The following is a 16,615-nucleotide window of genomic DNA, read 5'->3' as shown; positions in this document are numbered from 1 at the left end:
CGTCGCTGCTTGGGGGGAGGCTCGGGAGCCGGGTGGGGACAGCAGAGATCCTACGTGATTAGACGGTGGCCACCGCAAAGTCCCGAAGGGGGAGACCCGGGGCTGAACCGAAGAGGAAGGATGGGTGCTATGTACGGCCGCCAACTGCGGCAACCACCCCCGCGCGCGAGCCTCTGAGCCCAAGGGAGCCCTTTCCCGCGCAGATGTAGGTCACTGAGAAGCTCCGGCTTCTATTTTGGGCCGGAGAGGATCTGGCAGGAACATAAATAATAGATGCCCCTAAACTTAGCTATTTTGGCGGCGGCTTGTTCTGTGGCGTGTCCCGCGTTCTCCGGTGCCTCTTGCCCAGGAAAGTGCTAGGCACACGGGACTTCGAAAATGCCGGGGTGGGGGTGGGAAATAGGCGGGCTTTAAGTGCACTAAATAAATAGTTCTGGCTAATCTTCACGATAGCGGGCGGGTGGGCCCCCACCTCAACACGGGGCACAAGAAAAGGGGCAGCTGAGAGTTGGTCCAACAGGGGACCAAGCGCCGGCTGGAGCGCGGCGGCCTGCAAGACGCCCTCGCCTACAGCCTCCATCCTTGATTAAAAACGGAGACGAGGGGGTTAAACACAAAAACCCGCTCGCTTCCGCCGGCTGAAGAGACTCGCCGGGATTCAACCTGAGCAAGTAGAGCTTTCTAGGCGGTGTTGGAGTCCCTACTTCGTTAGGATTTCTGCTCCTCTCTCGTTTTTTCCATTGCGGAAGAGGCGAAGGCAAAACGAGCGCATCCTTCCGCTCACCCTGCACCCAGCCTGCCCTGGCGATGCACCTCGGCCCTGGCCCGGGTGCCCGGAGCTCCAGGGTATTTCTGACCACTTCGTAAACTGCCCCGCCCCGGAATGCAAAAAGCATAATACCGAAGCTAGATCTCATGTCTCCCGCCAAATCAATGGTCATCTGCCCTTAGGACGAACGTTCTGGGCGCGGCTTGGAGGAGCAGCTTTGCAGGCAGAACGCTTGCCCCTCTCAGTCCCGGAACCTGAGCGCCGCGGGGCACCGACACTGCGCAGCAAAGCGTGCTTCCACTGCCTGGCTGACCAGCCGGGGACTGGGGCTGCCGCGGGGCAGCTCTGACTGGTTGGAAACCGGGGTTAAGAAAAAAAAGGCTAGGTTCCTGCAGCCTGGGGCGGGCAGAGCTGTCCTCGTCCTACTTGCCCGCCTGCTTTCTCTTTCTCCTCCTTTGCATCCGTTTCTCCCCCTCCCTCGTAGACTCACTCTTCGTCTTCTCAAGATGCTGCCCCTTGCCATGCTAGACCCCCTTCCCTGAGACAGTCTGGGACTTAAAGTGCAGTTGGAACACGAATCACTTGAAAGCTCCTCCGGGGAAAGAATTCGAATTGAGACAACGAGGGAGGGCGGAGGAGAGAAAGAGAGACCCCGCCCCGATAGTCCAGAACAAGATGTAACAAAGCAAAGTCCGCGCGAGCTTCCCTCTCAAACACCGCCACCACCACCCCACCACCCCTCCCCGGCCTGGCTCCGGGAGCCGAAGTTCTCCTAGTTCGTCCTAAGAATAGTTAAAAGAAGCCAGGCTCGGAGCCCGGTCCTGCCCCCGCTCGCGGGCGGAGCTGGGGGAGGGGAGGTCTCTCGCCCGCAGACACGCGCCGGCTCTACCGCGGCCGCGGGCTGCCGCGAGAGGCGCCAGCGGTTGGTAGCCAGCCCGGCCTTGGGGCTGAGGCCAGGCCGGAGCACCCGTGGCCTGGCGGGGCGGGGCCGGGAGGGCAGGTGAGTTGGGGAGGAGACCCGGAGAGCTGCAGGAGGGTGACCACAAGGAGGCGTCCGGGGGAGGGAAGCCCCAGCCCAGCCCGGGCGGCGAGCACCGACCTGATCCCGGGGAACCGGAGTCCGGCGGCGGCAGGTGAGCAGTAGACGCTGCTGTGCATTATTATCCCGTAGACCAGCAGGGCCAGGCTCGCTCCGTTACACATGGTCATTCTGGGCAGGACGGAAAAGAGGGCACACAGCCGTCAGAACGCCGCTAGCCGTCCACCCTGCGACCCCACAGAAACTCCTGTAGCTGGGGGAGGTATGGAGAGAAGCTCCAGCTTCCTGTGCTGAACACCGCTTAGTGACAGCCCGCGCGCCCTGCCTTTTCCCTTTCCTATAGTTAGAATGCCCACACTCACACACATATATACACACACCCACTGCCCAATAACTCGCCGGACCTGGTGAGAAGAAACCCAAATCGGACGCTGATCCCCGGAAAGAATCAGCAGTCGGAGGAGTCGTTTGGAGAGATTTTTTTACCCCTTACCGTTCAACTCTTACTGTTGCGAGGAGAGGGTTTGCTGCCCAAGTAGGACGCCGAGCAAAGGGCTCCTCCAAGTTTCTGCGCTGGAGTTACAGCCCGAGAGGCATCACCGTCTGGCGTTGGTAACTGAGGAGAAGCCGCAGGAACGAGCTTAGAAGCAGCAAGAGGATCTGAAGGACTTGTTTGCTGAGGCCAGTATTCTGCTCAAAAGTTTGAAGACGCACCGAACTAGGAGGGAGCTGACACCGAGAGAAGGGGGCGAAGACAGAGATGAAGAGAGGAGGCGACGAGCTGGGGGAGGGAGGGGGGTAAAGTGGCCCGAAGTCCACCGGGAGGTAGAAGCAAATGCTTAAGGAGAAGAGGGAAAGTCGAAGAAGGATGTAGGGAGGGCCGCAGGGCAGCCGGCGTCGGTAGGAGCCGCCGGGTCAGCCAGCTGCGCGAATCCGCGGCGCCCTCTCCTCTGAGGTCCCTCTTGCTGCGTCTGAAGCTGCGGCTTCTTCTGCTTCTGCCGGTGGTTACAGAGGTGACCGGCCCTCTGCAGTTAGCAAAAATCTCTCCGAACAAGGTTTTAGAAGAGCCCTCTTTGTCAACATCTGTCTTGCGCTCGGATTTTTATTCATGAAATGACTTCCTCATTTTTTTTTCCCAGTCACGTAATGATCGGGTATCAGAAAAAGACGTCAGCATCCTAGTCCCTCAAGGAACATATTAACTATTCTGTGCTGTCCTCTTGGATGATAAGATCCGGAGTCATCGACTTATCATAAACACCTTTCACTCATACACTCCAATTTTTAAGAAGTCCAATTATTTTGATAGCTATCAGTTTCACCCATGTCTCAGAGATGGAAAAAGAAATCATAGACTTTTGAGGATAGTGAAGGTCAGGTTTCCCTACTAGTTCTCTTTACTGGCCCAACAGGCTGCACCAGAGCCCTGGTTTCTGGAATTAAGTAATATCAAGCTCTTCTATTAGTGAATTTAATTTACATCTCCTAATTTTGTGTGTATGTTCTTTCATGTAGACAAATGTGGACATCCTTTTGTTTTTAAAGGGAAGTATTGGAGAATTTTCAGTAAATCTCTAATGAATCTGGCTGTCGTTGACAGCCTGGCCTGCGCCCCGCATGGCCAGCAGAGCTGTCCTGGGTCTGGGGTGCTGAAGTGTTCAGTCGCAGATGCTACCAACATCGGAAATCGCCACTGGTTTACTTTGCAACAGACCCTCTAAATCTCATGATTTGGCGGTGGTACTATTAAAGTGGCGATTTACATTGTCCATATCACCCTGCTGTTCAAATACGCCCCCCACCCCCCACTCTGCAGTGTTCATGAATGCCCCTAATGAAGAGAAGGGTCCCTCACCCCTGCCTGGATTTGAGAGAACATTCTCCGTTTTCCGTTAGTCCTATTTCTTTTAATCTCTAGACCACCTATTTGAATAGCTTCACACTTTATGTGGCTCTTACTGTTTTTAAAAATTGAAATTGCGTTTTACACAAAAATTGATATTTTAAGAATTCAAGAATTAGAAACATGTTTTTCCACTTTATTTAAAATGAGTTCTATTTGGGAAAAGGACTGGGAAGGAATGAGAATTCCCAATACAACTTCATTTGCTGTGGATTTCTAACAGGAATTCCTCCTTTGGGAACGGTTAGTATTTTTTTTTTTTTAACTGAAAATGACGTGGGAAGAGAAAAGCAAGAAGGGAAGACCACATTCACCCGGAGGCTTTTAAGTCCCTGGGTAATTTAAGAAGATTCGTAAATTTCTACTTCAGTAAGAGAACTCGGATTTATTTCTTTTCAAAAGGAAATAGACCCATCAATAACCATTAGCGTGCATTTTAATTATTTGAATATTAAAGAATAGAGGAAATGACAATTTAGTGGGAGTGTTTACTGTTACTATGATTTGGGTGTAGCAATTTAAATAAGCGATATTAGTTCTCGTGCGTTTTCTAAGACAGAATCATATGCTTCCCATTCTCAATGCCGTTCCCTCTTTCTTATTTGAGATTTAATACTTCCTCCAAAAAGACAAAGTTTCGTTTATTCTTGACCATAAGTGGTCAGGAACTGCCGGCTTCCTCCTCGTTTTTCCTGGCGACGCTCCAGATTGCCTGCCTGGAATAAAGCTTCAAACCACATCTACATCGGGATGTGTTTCTTTGTCTCCGCTGCATATGTTCGCTGATTTATATTGGAGTGTTTACATGCGGGCGTTCCTGGTTCAGCTCTGCCTCTGGAGGAAGCTCGCACACAAAGAGCCCGCGGTGAACACGACCGGATAATCAAGCGGAAAAGTCTTTCTCACTGAAGCGCTCAAAGCTATTCACCCATTGTGGCGTTCCTGCCTTCTACCTTGCTTCACGTCAAGGGTGAACCTAATTGCAATCCTTACTTTTTGCTCCCACGCGATTTCTGAAATGAGTTTAATCTGTAGGAATATTTGAAAATCTCCGAGACTCCTTGTACAACTTCACCACTCAACTTTAGCAAAGGGAGCCACCATGTGGGGAGTTTGTTGACTTCACGGCCTATTAAAGGGGGCAAAACCACAAACACTGTACAACTTCGTGGGGAGGGTGACGGAACTGCTGGCCCCAAGGGCCCGCAAGGGCTCTGCCTATGGTTTGCACAAAGGCTGTGCCAACTCCACCCAGTCTTCCCAGTTCAGATACCCTCAGGGCCGAGCTCACCAAAAGCGCGGGCTGAACCCGTTCACTGGAGTGAAAGACTAAGCAAGGAACTTAATTTGAGATTCTTGGTCACTGATCTCCAGAAAACCAAGGTCCCGAGCCCCGTCCGGGGCGCAGCACCATCTACAGACCCACCCAGTCCAGACCCAGCTGCCTCCGGGAACCGAACCCCGGACGCGCTCGTCCAGCAGATTTCTTAACTTCGGTTACCAATGTCTCCGACTGGACGAGTTTGGTGTGCAGCGGGCAGGGAAGATTTCCTATTCCCATAAGTTCTCGCCCTGGGCCCCCAGGATCGGAAAGGGGGCGGAGAAGGCTGAGGGAGGGGAGGAAAGAAACGCTGGAGCAGGTCCCAGGGCTCTGCGAGTCTGAGACCGCACTCCTGCTCCGCCACCTCCTTCGGGGTGAGCACGGGCCCTTCCTCCTTCCCGTTAGGTGGAGGGAAAGATGGGCAAATGACGTCCCCAAGACCAAAACCACCACCAAATTCCTCTCGTCTCGGGGATGCCCCTGCAGTCAGGGGCCTTTGTACCTGGGAGCTTTGGGGGGCGGCGAGGAGGCCCAGGAAAGCAGGCCAGGGCGGGGTGGGAAAACTGCAGCGGGGCAGGGACTCGGTAATTAACTGCAGAAGCCAACCCGGCTTAAGGTGCTGGGCGGGGCCTGGGCCGGGGTCCGAGAGACCGTCCCCCAAGGCGCCCTTTGTGGGAGGAGAAGTGGGGGACGAGGGTGCGAGGAAGAATTAGGGAGGGGAAGAGCCCTCTAATTTCAACCTGTTCTTACCCGTTCTTTCCTTCCAAAGGAATTTTTACATCCTCCCAAGGTGGCTCAAATTAAGCGCGCAAAAGACACTTTCAGCGTTCCTAGGTGTAAGTGAAGACAGCAAGGGGAAGAAGCGTAGAAAGGACTACCGAAGAGTAGGGACTTTTCTATCGACAGATGCCACAAAGAAATTTCAAGTATTCTTTCCAGTACACCCCACCCCTCCTCCTAGCGTTGGCCAGACAAAGTAGAATTCCCAGACTGGCAAAATTTCATTTCAGGCTGGTAAAGCAAATGGCATATAACTGGAATCATGCTCAGTTAGAAAATTTAGTGGAGCCACGGAACTCTTCGGAGTAGAAGGTCTCTCCAGAGGATGGAAGGGTCAGGCTAAGCGTGACCAACCCGGAAGAGGCTGTTTGGAAATATTTGTTAGAGATGATAAAAAAATAAAAATTAAAAAACCCTGAATGTCAAGCCTCTAATATATCAACTCCTTTTTATCCCGTTTGTCCTTCAGACATGAAAACATAAATACACATTATTGTTTTGGTCTGAAATAGTGAATGCTAGCTGAAAGTCAAACTAAAGCTTCCCAGAATTGTTTTTCCTGGTCATTGATGCAGTGCCTTTGTTGAAGTTTCAAGCCTTGAACACTGAATTGTTGAACACTCACTCAACACTCAGTTTAAAGAACCTTTAGTCCTTGAGGAAGTGGAGTCTTGTATTCAAATAGGAAGAATATTTCTAGTATATCTGCTGAGAGTTTGTATTCACAGACGGTTTCACAAAATTAAATACTATAGTATTTGAATTGTCTTGTCTATGACAGTTTTCTGGCTTTTTGAACCACCTCCACCTTGGAAATCTGCTTTCTTTCTATTCATGGGAATCTTCAATACCTTATAAAAAGTTGTCTTGCTCCACCACCCTCTCTGAAGCCTGGCAAAAGAAGCTTGCACATTAGTGGTGAGCTAAATGCATTTTTGCCTGTAAGCAGACCAGCGAAGTGGGGCTCAGTTCCTTAGGGTAAGGAGATTTCTATTACTCTCCTTCTGGCATAGTTAACCCATAGTTACCCATAATTTCCGTATGTTCACTGTCCCTTCCTTGAGCTATGTAGCTCTCCCCAGTGCCCATTACCACCACTCCCCCCATTCCCTACCCCATCAGATATTTTTAGCCATATAAAAGAGCATGTTTGCACTCAACCCTACACACATTCCTAGCATAAATAATACTAAATCAAGATTGGGAAAAGTCTTGCATTCCTTTTCTATTCTTTTCTAGTTGGTAGTTAGCATAAGAACCAATCTGTAGTGAGTTTCTTCAGCCAACAAGCTTGATGGAAAACATCATCCACTCATATGAGTGACAAAAGTGAATTACAACACTGTATTCAATTTCACTCTAAACATTTGCTCTTCTGACTCTTCCAGAAAATGTGATGACTGATGACTCACTTCAGACGGATTATACCTGTAGGGAAACCCAAATGTTCTTCTGCAGAACATCATGACCATCACTTACTGAACTGCCTGCATCATACCCCTCTGAACTCGCGGTGAAGTAAGTTGCTGATGAGCTTGCCCATTATGTGTCATGACTTCTCTGACCTTTAGAATCAGGTGCTTCTCACACTCTAAAAACAACCAGCAAAGGAAGCCTTTCCAAACCACATATGCAAAGATTTCTCTCTAATCCAAGAAAAGAATTGCATATTCCTAGGGCCAAGAAAGTTTTTGCCCCTTGCTTTAAGACACAAAGCAGACAACCAAGAAGCAAATCCAGAATGTGACCCTTGTGCAGATTTGAGCAATTTCTACTGTCTTCCTTATATGGCTCTTCCAAGGCCTTGTTCTCTGAACATTAGTTATCTGGGTACCAAAAATATATACCCCAAATTTCACTGTGCAGGATCTGCCAAATTCTGGCAAAGTTTCCAAAGCATGTCGTCTTAAAAACCAAAGAGAAGAAAGTCTTCTCTCTGCTTCAGTCTAACTCCTCTGCTTAAATGCAGGGGGTGGGGAGAAGTTGGATATCATCCAGGAAACCCAGTAGCCTAATTGAGTTTCACAACAGCTTCTCAAAGTGCTGGAAAGGAGATCCGTGCACAAAGGAAAACAAGATTTTTGTGTGTAAATCAAAAGAGGATATTGCTCTGTGACTTCATAGCATCTCAGACCTCTGCCTTGCGGGCTCAGAATCAGCCTTATCTATCTATGAATATACCTCTATGTGTAACAATGTTGGAACCTTTGTTTTTCATAATCCCTATTACTAGCGCTGTGTGGTAATAATAACCCTGCAAGTACTTTTTAACTAATCTTTTCTCTCTACCCAGATATACACAGGCATGATAATTTTTTAAAAATCACATGCTTGGAATACAATTATATTTGCCATGGGTTTGCTATTTGCAAACTTTAGTTATTATTTCTTTAAATTCTTTTAAATCCTTCCTCCCAAAGGGGTTACATGATTTTGATACTCACTAGCTAATAACACCACATCCACCAATAGCCATAACTAGGTACTGAAACAACTGCTGTGCTAACTGTTTGGCTAATGTTATTTCCATTACTTTACAACAGCCTTCTTTGTAGATATTGTTACTATTTCCATTTTACAGATGAGAAATTGATGCTCAAAGAGGTTGAGGAACTTCTCCCAAGTTACAGGGCTATGTTGTAATGCAGAGATTTAAATTCAAGTCCCATTGACCCTAGACAGTCTTAGTGACCATACTAGGTTGTATTGGCTTACATATTTATTTTCTCTAGAGTTGTTATAAATACAAATTTCTAATTTAACATCAGCCTTAACCTCTGACTAGACTCAACTGAGAAGAAAGTATGTTTCTTTTCTTATTAATTTTCAAATTAAAAATCATGTTAAATGTAGTATAAAGTAAATACTATCAGCACAGTAGAAACTGGTTAAGTTGCACTACAAACATAACATACATATGGGCTTTGTTTCACAGAATAGGTATGTTTCAGAAAATATGCATATTAATAGTGCACCACATGTTCTTATTTACATATATCCAATGGTTGAAAAGGTAAAAAACATTGCCACCACCAAGTCATCCTTTAAAATAATCTCATATTTAAGGATGCAGCAGCAGTTTCAGTGAGGCATTTAGGTTTACAAAAACAGCTCATGTTTTCTAAAATCATCATTTAATAAGCTTCATGTTAATTCAATACCAAAGAAACCAAATGATTATCAGTGAGTCAAGATTTTTGTGAGTCAAATGAGATGATTTGTATAAAAATGTTCTGCAAACAATATATCCTAGGCCAGCAGATGGGGAGGGAAATGAACATTTACTGAGCAACTTCTTTGATAGCAGGCATGCGCTCTGTGTTAGCAAACACCTCATGTAAGCTCGAATTACCTACCCTGTGAGGTAGATATGGTATTGTAATCCCTATTTTTATTGAGACTTTATTGTATAAACTGGGACTCTTAAAGGTTAATTAACTTACCCAAGGCTACACAGCTACAAATGATAAAGTCAGGTTTCAAACCCAGGACTGGCTCTTTCCAAATACAGCTTCCCTGTTATTGCTATATAATTGCCATTAGTAGTAAAAGGGGAACAAAGCATCAGCTTTCCATAAAAGCACAATGTTTCTTTAACAAAAATCACTTTAAAAGCAGTACTTCACACTATTCTTGTTTTTTTCCTGATAATTTAAAATAAGGGAAGAGGTTACATGTAAACATCATTTACAAGAACATTTAAAAACAGGTAAGTAATAAACAAGATTGTACTCCTAGGAATTAAAAGCTGTTATAAACTTAAAGCAGTTAAAAAAGTGGGGTGCTGGTGAAATAAGAGATCAAAGGAATAAATATAAATTATATGAATATAAAGAAATAAGCACTATTATGTAATTTTCAATGGAAAGAGTATGATACTGGGACAACTCACTATCCATTTGGAAAAGAGAAAAATGACCTTGCTACTTCATATCCTACAACAATATTAAGTATATCAGAGTGAATTAAAGATTTAAATATAAAAAATCATAAAAGTACTAGAAAAATATATAAATAATTTTAGAAGTGGATAGAAAATTTTAAGACTGACAATTTACAAGAAACCTTAAAGAAAGAGATTGATAAATTGACTAAAATAATTTTTAATAAAGGCCTTGCATTCTCTCCCCTCGTTGTCTATGCTGCTCCCTCACCCAAGTCCTTAAAGTGCAAATGGAGTACTCCAGCACCTCACTCCAAATTACAGTTCCCCTTTATACTAACCTGGCTAAATTACACTCTCAGCCAAGATTTTAGAGTGCATTTGTTTTAGATACAATGTGAGGCACCCAGGAGTATATAGTATGTACCGAAGGGGGATGCGGAAGTTAACTATTATTAAGACAGCGTCTACAGTATGCCATTATTTCACAATAAAATAGCAACTACTAGTCCCATTTTACAGATGAGAAAACTAAAGCTCAGAGAGATCAAATAATTTACTCAAAGACTCATATTTAGGAAATGGTGAAACAAGTTTTGAAGCAACTGTCTTCACTCTTTTCACCATACAAGTAATCCCTGGGAAGTCCTGGGACTCTGGTAAATATTTTTTAATGGGTCTGTGGTCAAAGAAGATCCATAAATGAAGTCAAATGACACTTGAAAATCTGTGGGAAATGTTGGCATCATTTATGAAAAATAAAGGGTTCAAATTTTCAAAATTTAAGGAACACTTGCAAATCAATAAAGAAAATACTGTCCTACCTAAATGTAAATTCTGTGAAAGCATAAACAAAATTCACAAAATTAGAAATATGAATGGCCAGTAAATTTGCAAAAAAAAAAATTCAACCTCCCAAATGGTCATACAAATGCAAATTAGAATGTCATTTTTCTAATCTACCAAATTGGGGTGAATTTTTACCTTCTACTATGCTGTATTGCCAAATAGGCTAGGCAACATATGCTCTCAGGCACTGCTGGCAGGAGTGTAAATTGATCCACCTTTTCCAGAGAGCATTTGTCAATTATGCATAAATTTTGACCCACTGATTTTACTTCTATGAGTTTATGCTGAGAAAATAAGCATGGGTCTGTCCAAAGATTAACTTCAAACCAATTTGTAGTACCATTGATTTTAATAAGGAACATTTGAAAACAACCATAAATGTCCCATAATAAGGGGTTGATTAAATTTATTTCAGTCTAACCCTACAATGGAACACAAAGAAATGTTGTAGAAAAATCCTTAGGACACAAGACAATGCTTACAATATGTTGTTAAAAAAACAGCAAAGGTAGAAAATCCTATGTGCAATATAATACCAATTTTGTGAAAACAAAACATTTATACATGTGTATGCGGAAGAATATATACCAAACATTAACAAAAGTCATTACCAGTGTTGGAATTATGGAGGGGATAGTGGATTGTCTTTACTTTCTTTCTGTGCTTATCCTTTTCTTTGTGAAAGTGTCTAAAATGAATATATATTTTTATAGTAAGAGAAAAAAAGTATGTGATTAGTTTTTAAATATAATGCATGGCTTTTCTTTATTACATTTCCAAAAAAAAAGTATACTTCCTCTTTGTTAAAATTCGTTTCATCTTAGACTGAGCTAAGCGTCTGTTCGATTCTTCTCATTATGCTGATCTTTGACCATTATGTGTAAGGAAAGATAAAAGCAAACCTGGACGGAAGAAAGGAGAATAGACCCAAACCAACATATTACAGAAGGAAACTTAGAGATGGTAGGTGCAAGAAGAAACATAGCAGAGGGGTGAGCAAAGCAATGCAGTCATCAGCAGGAGCAGTTTACAGTGTATATATTGAATCATCTCATGGGTAAGTCATTGCTGATAAGATTAATTGAATGTGTTAAATCAAATTTGTGCTGAATGAGGTTGAGCTGTATCTTGGAAGTATAGTGTGTCCTAGATTATTCAGAGTTTGATCATCTAGCTTGTGCTTTATTAAGAGTTTGGTGCCTTTATGATACAATTCTTTTGTCTTGTTTGTGAGATCCAAGGAGGCCTGACCCCACACTCCCCTGCATGTCAGGTTTCAGGGCTAGTTATGATTAGGGCTGAACAATATCTGCCAAGCAAGCTTTGGTCAGATGCCGTGCTTGAGGCCATTAGCCGGAATTGTCGCGACGTGGTATAGCTCACCCCTCCCCACCCCAACCACCTCAAAAAAAGTGCAGGCAATTTCCAAGGGATGCTGGGAAATGCTCCAGTGCCCTCGTATGTGCCTGGCCTGTCTGACTGCTGTAAAGTTGATCAGAAAAGAACCGAGTATCTGTTTCTGCCTGGGTGTGCAGGCAAAAACCTCTGCCTGTTTTGTACATACATTCTAGCCCTCAGCTTCCATTTTGCCATCATTTTTCATCTTTAAATTGAGATAAAAGGCTAGACTTATTCACAGTATTACTGCACAAAATTAATATCTTAAAATGTGTTATGTGGGCCCCACCCCATCAAGATAGCAGAGTGAGATGCTTCAGTGCTCCGTTCCCCCTCCAGAAGCTTTGAACAACCAGCAAGAACCAGCAGCAAGATTTTTCAAAAAGCTCCAGAGAACAGATAAAGGATTGCTCTAACAGGGTGTGCACCAATTTAAGAAAAAGGCCTCTTAAAAGTGGTTGAAGATTGTGACACCCTCATCAGCTCAGCACAGAGCTGGCCCATGCTCCCAGTGCAAATCCCTGGTCCTGGCTGCAGAGGCAGCAGAGTAACCCTCGTGAACATACTGGGAGCTTGTATGTCTGGCCCATCCTATGTGGGGCGGCCTAAGGTACTCTCTGTCCCAGAACTTGCCATCCCGGAACTTGCCCTGTGTGTAGAGGTCAGCTAACTGAGCTCTCCTACAGAACGTTGTGGGAAAGCAGTTAAGTGGATGTCTGAGGCCAAGGGATTGCTGGCTGTAGAACATACAGTCCAGGGCCTAAAACTATGAGGAAACTATTTCCCAGGAACATTCATATCTGTGTAAATGGGGAAAATCCTAGGGCCATACACACAAGCCCAAGACAAAATGCATGTGCTGAAAGGATCACTGGAGGCCCCTATGCTTTGGCCTGGAGCTATTCTTCAAGCTCATTGTATGGATAAGCCCTGAAGGGGAGCACTCCCACAGGTGAATCTGCAAAGAATGGGAAAGGTGTTTTCTTTTTTCCCTTTTTGTCCTTCCCCTCCTCCTCCTCCTCGTCTTTCTTCCTCCTTTTTTCTTCTTCCTCCTCCTCTTCTTCCTCTCCTTCTTCTTTCCTTCTCCCCCTCACCTCATCCCTTCCCCCTCTTGCTCCCCCTCTTCCTCCCCTTCTCCCCCTCCTCTTGCTCTTTTAGCTTTCAAGGAAGTCCTGCCACAACACTAGCTGGGTAGAAATTTAAGGAGGAGATCCCCCAGAGTCTAAATTCCAGAGATAACACATTAAAATATAAAAATGTCTTTCAACAAAAGATTACAAAACATGCAAAGAAACAGGAAGTGATGTGTCCCAGGCAATGGAGAAGATTAAAGCATTAGAAACCATCAATGAGGAGGATCAGACCTGGGACATTCCTGACAAAGACTTTTTAAAAAATGATCCTACTGTAGTTTGGAGCTGTTATGTACCCCAGAAAAGCCCATGTTCTTTTAATCCATTCTTGTGGATATAGACCTATTGTGGGTGGGAACTTTGGTTAGGTTGTTTCAATCGAGACTGACCCACCTAATTCAAGGTGGGTCTCAATCCTTTCCTGGAGCCCTTTATGAGAGAATAAAGGACAGAAAAAAGAGAGAGCTCAGAGAGAAAGAAGCACACACAGAAACTGAAAGAGCCAGAACCTGAAAGCAACGAAACCTGGGAGAGAAGGATCAGCAGACACCTGTCATGTGCCTTCCCATGTGACAGAGGAACCCCAGATGCCATCAGCCTTTCTTCAGAGAAGTTTTGGTCCTGTTGATGCTTTAATTGGGACATTGAACTTAGAACTGTAAATTTGTGAACTATTAAACCTCCTTTGTAAAAGCCAATCCATTTCTGGTATATTGCATTTCAGCAGCTTTAGCAAACTGAAACAGGTCCTAAATATGCTCAAGAAGCTAACGGAAGAATGGACAAAGAGCTAAAGGAAACTTGGACAAAGAATCCAAAGAGAATATCAATAGAGATGGATATTATGAAAAGGAATCTAACAGAACTGAAGACCACAGTAACAGAAATTAAAAATTTCCTAGAGGGATTCAACAGGAGATTGGAGCTGGCAGAAGAATCAGTGAACATGAAGATAAGACAATTGAAATCATCCAGTCTGAGAAGCTGAAAGAGGAAAGCATGAAGAAAAGTGAACAAAGCCTGAGGAACCTGTGGGATACAACCAAGCATAACCATAGATGCATTATGGGAATCCCACAGGAGAAGAAAGACAGAAATGGGCAGAGAAAATATTTAAAAAAAAAAATAGATTAAAACTTTCCAAATTTAACCAAAGAGATAAATATAGACATCCAAGAAGGTCAGTAAACTCCAAACAGTATAAACCCAAATAGACCCACACCGTGTTGTAATCATACAGTTGAATGCTGAAGATAAAGAGACAATTCTGAAAGCTGCAACAGAGAAGCAACATGTCATATACAAGGAAGTCTCAATAAGATTAAGTGCTGATTTCTCACCAGAAACCATGGAGGCAAGAAGGCAAGAAGTGGGAAGAAATATTTAAAGTGCTAAAAGCAAAATAAATGCCAACAAAGTGTCCTTCAAAAATGAGAGAGGAATTAGGACATTCCCAGATAAGCAAAAGCTGAGGAACTTTGTCACCACTAGACTGGTCCTAAAAGAAATGCTAAAGGGCGTTCAGCAGGGTGAAAGGAAAGGCCACTGGACAATTGACTAAAACCATATGAAGAAATAAAGATCTCTGGTAGAGATAATGACATGGCTAAATATAAATACCAGTACCATTGTATTTTTTAATTTGTAACCCCACTTTTTACTTCCTGCAGGATCTAAAAGGAAAATGCATAAAATGTAATGAAAAATCAATGGTTGGGGACTCATAATGTATAAATATGTAATTTGTGACAAGAACTATATAAAGGTGGGGAGAGATAGAGGGGTATAAGAACATAGTTTATGTGTGCTATTGAAGTTAAGTTGCTATCAAAGCAAATGAGATTGTTATAGATTTGTGATGTTAAATTTAAGCCCAATGATAACTTTGAAGAAAATACTAGAAAATACGCAAACTCATAGAGACAGAAGGTCGAGTACAGGTTACCAGAGGATGGGGAAAGGGGACTTTGGGAAGTGAATGCAAAATAACTATAGAGTTTCCATTTGGGTGAAGAGTAAGTTCAAGTAATGGATGGTAGTGAGTCTGCTTCAACATCAGGAATGTGATTAATCTCACTGAATGGCACACTTAGGAGGGGTTGGGATGGGAAGATATATGCTGTATATATGTTTCTACAATTTAAAAAAAAAGAAGAGAAACTAAGGAGATAATGATATTAAATGCAATACATGATCCTGGATGGGCTCTAAGAATGGAAGAAAAAAGACTTATAAGGATATTATTGAGACTTAAGAAAAAATTGGGCATATGGAAGGTAAACTTTATATCAACATTAAATTTCTAGAACATGATAACTGCACTTAAAGTGATTATATAAGTGAATATCCTTGTTTGAAGGAAGTGTACATGGAAGTATTATGTGTTCAAGGAGTGTGATGTGTGCAACCAGTTCTCAGATGTCTAGAAAATAGATTAGATAGATAGATAGATAGATAGTACAATAGAACAATACGGTAAATGTGGCAACATGTTAAAATTGGTGAATCTGGGTATCTGGGGGATGGAGTAGGTTGGAGTTCTCTGTATGGGGTTTGTATTATTTTGCAACTGTCCTGTAAGTTTGAAGCTATTTCAAAATAAAAAGTTTTTAAAAATGTATTATTTACTTTGTAAAGAAAAGGTGCTCATAAATGCAACAAAACCAGGTAAGTTGACAGCTGTAATGATCATGCTGTACAGAATACCTACAGAGCCTGACAGATAAAGGCAATTGTTAACTCTGCCTAATGCTTTTTAAATGGTTTGCTATCTTATGATGCTTCACTAGTCTGTTAAAACAACAAACAACTGTGCCAGCTCATTATCCAGCATGCAGACTAAGTGATCTGTGTTGAGCTGTCTGTGTGGTTTATGTTCACCAGGGTAGCACTGCGTGACGGTCATTCCCCAGAGGTTCGCCTAGCAGACACCTCGTAAATAAGGCTGTCCCGGGAAGGCAAATGTTTTGCTAAATAAATAAAGTCTCTTTAGGGAAACTACATGACTCAGAGAAATAGGCAGAGAACAAAAGAAGGAGAACACAGCCCATTTCAGATGGAGCACCCAAGTGCCTTCAGACGTTTAGCTTCTGAATTCAACAAAAGACACTACTCTAAAAATGTGAGCCTGGTTCAGAAGGCAGCACCATTCATCTTTCCTCTTCAAATGTCCCTGCTGCAGAGGTAAACCTATGTTTTGGAGCTGGAAATATTTTTCACTTGTTCTTTTTTAATGCAGCTTCGTGCTGGTCAGACTTTGACATTTAGGAGCAAGCCCCCAAAATTGTGAAACAAAGATCCCAAATATTGAGCCAAAGGAATCCAGAATTATATGAAAATCTAAACATAATAATACCGTGTAGAGCTGCTCATAAAGCAATAGGAACTTGGAGGTCAACAGTTTAGCATTATATATGCAACCAAAGCCAATAGATCTACCATATCTTCTGAAACCAAGTCAAAATAAGAATACCACCATTTATCAGTTAACAAGGTCGTGTGTTGAAGGGGCTGGAGAAGAAGCATAAGACATGTAAACTC

At 43.5% G+C, this 16,615-nt stretch overlaps 1 protein-coding gene and 1 long non-coding RNA gene across 2 annotated transcripts in view; one reads left to right on the top strand and one right to left on the bottom strand.

Moving 5' to 3' along the window:
- ADCYAP1 (adenylate cyclase activating polypeptide 1) overlaps window positions 1-2,395 on the bottom strand; it is a 405,353-nt gene extending 402,958 nt beyond the window's left edge. The window contains exons 1-2 of the mRNA XM_037806172.1: window positions 2,302-2,395; window positions 1,869-1,979 (exon numbers count right to left, since the gene is read on the bottom strand). Of these exons, the coding sequence (XP_037662100.1) occupies window positions 1,869-1,978 (110 nt within the window). The 5' untranslated portion in view covers window position 1,979; window positions 2,302-2,395. The remainder of the gene's footprint in view (window positions 1-1,868; window positions 1,980-2,301) is intronic.
- LOC119511664 overlaps window positions 1,672-16,615 on the top strand; it is a 32,443-nt gene continuing 17,499 nt past the window's right edge. Inside the window, exons 1-2 of the long non-coding RNA XR_005212228.1 lie at window positions 1,672-1,902; window positions 7,201-7,330. This is a non-coding gene — a long non-coding RNA (uncharacterized LOC119511664). The remainder of the gene's footprint in view (window positions 1,903-7,200; window positions 7,331-16,615) is intronic.

The sequence above is a fragment of the Choloepus didactylus genome, chromosome 16, assembly GCF_015220235.1.
Source record: "Choloepus didactylus isolate mChoDid1 chromosome 16, mChoDid1.pri, whole genome shotgun sequence".
NCBI lineage: Eukaryota > Metazoa > Chordata > Mammalia > Pilosa > Megalonychidae > Choloepus > Choloepus didactylus.
This window is presented reverse-complemented; position numbering and strand designations above follow the sequence as displayed.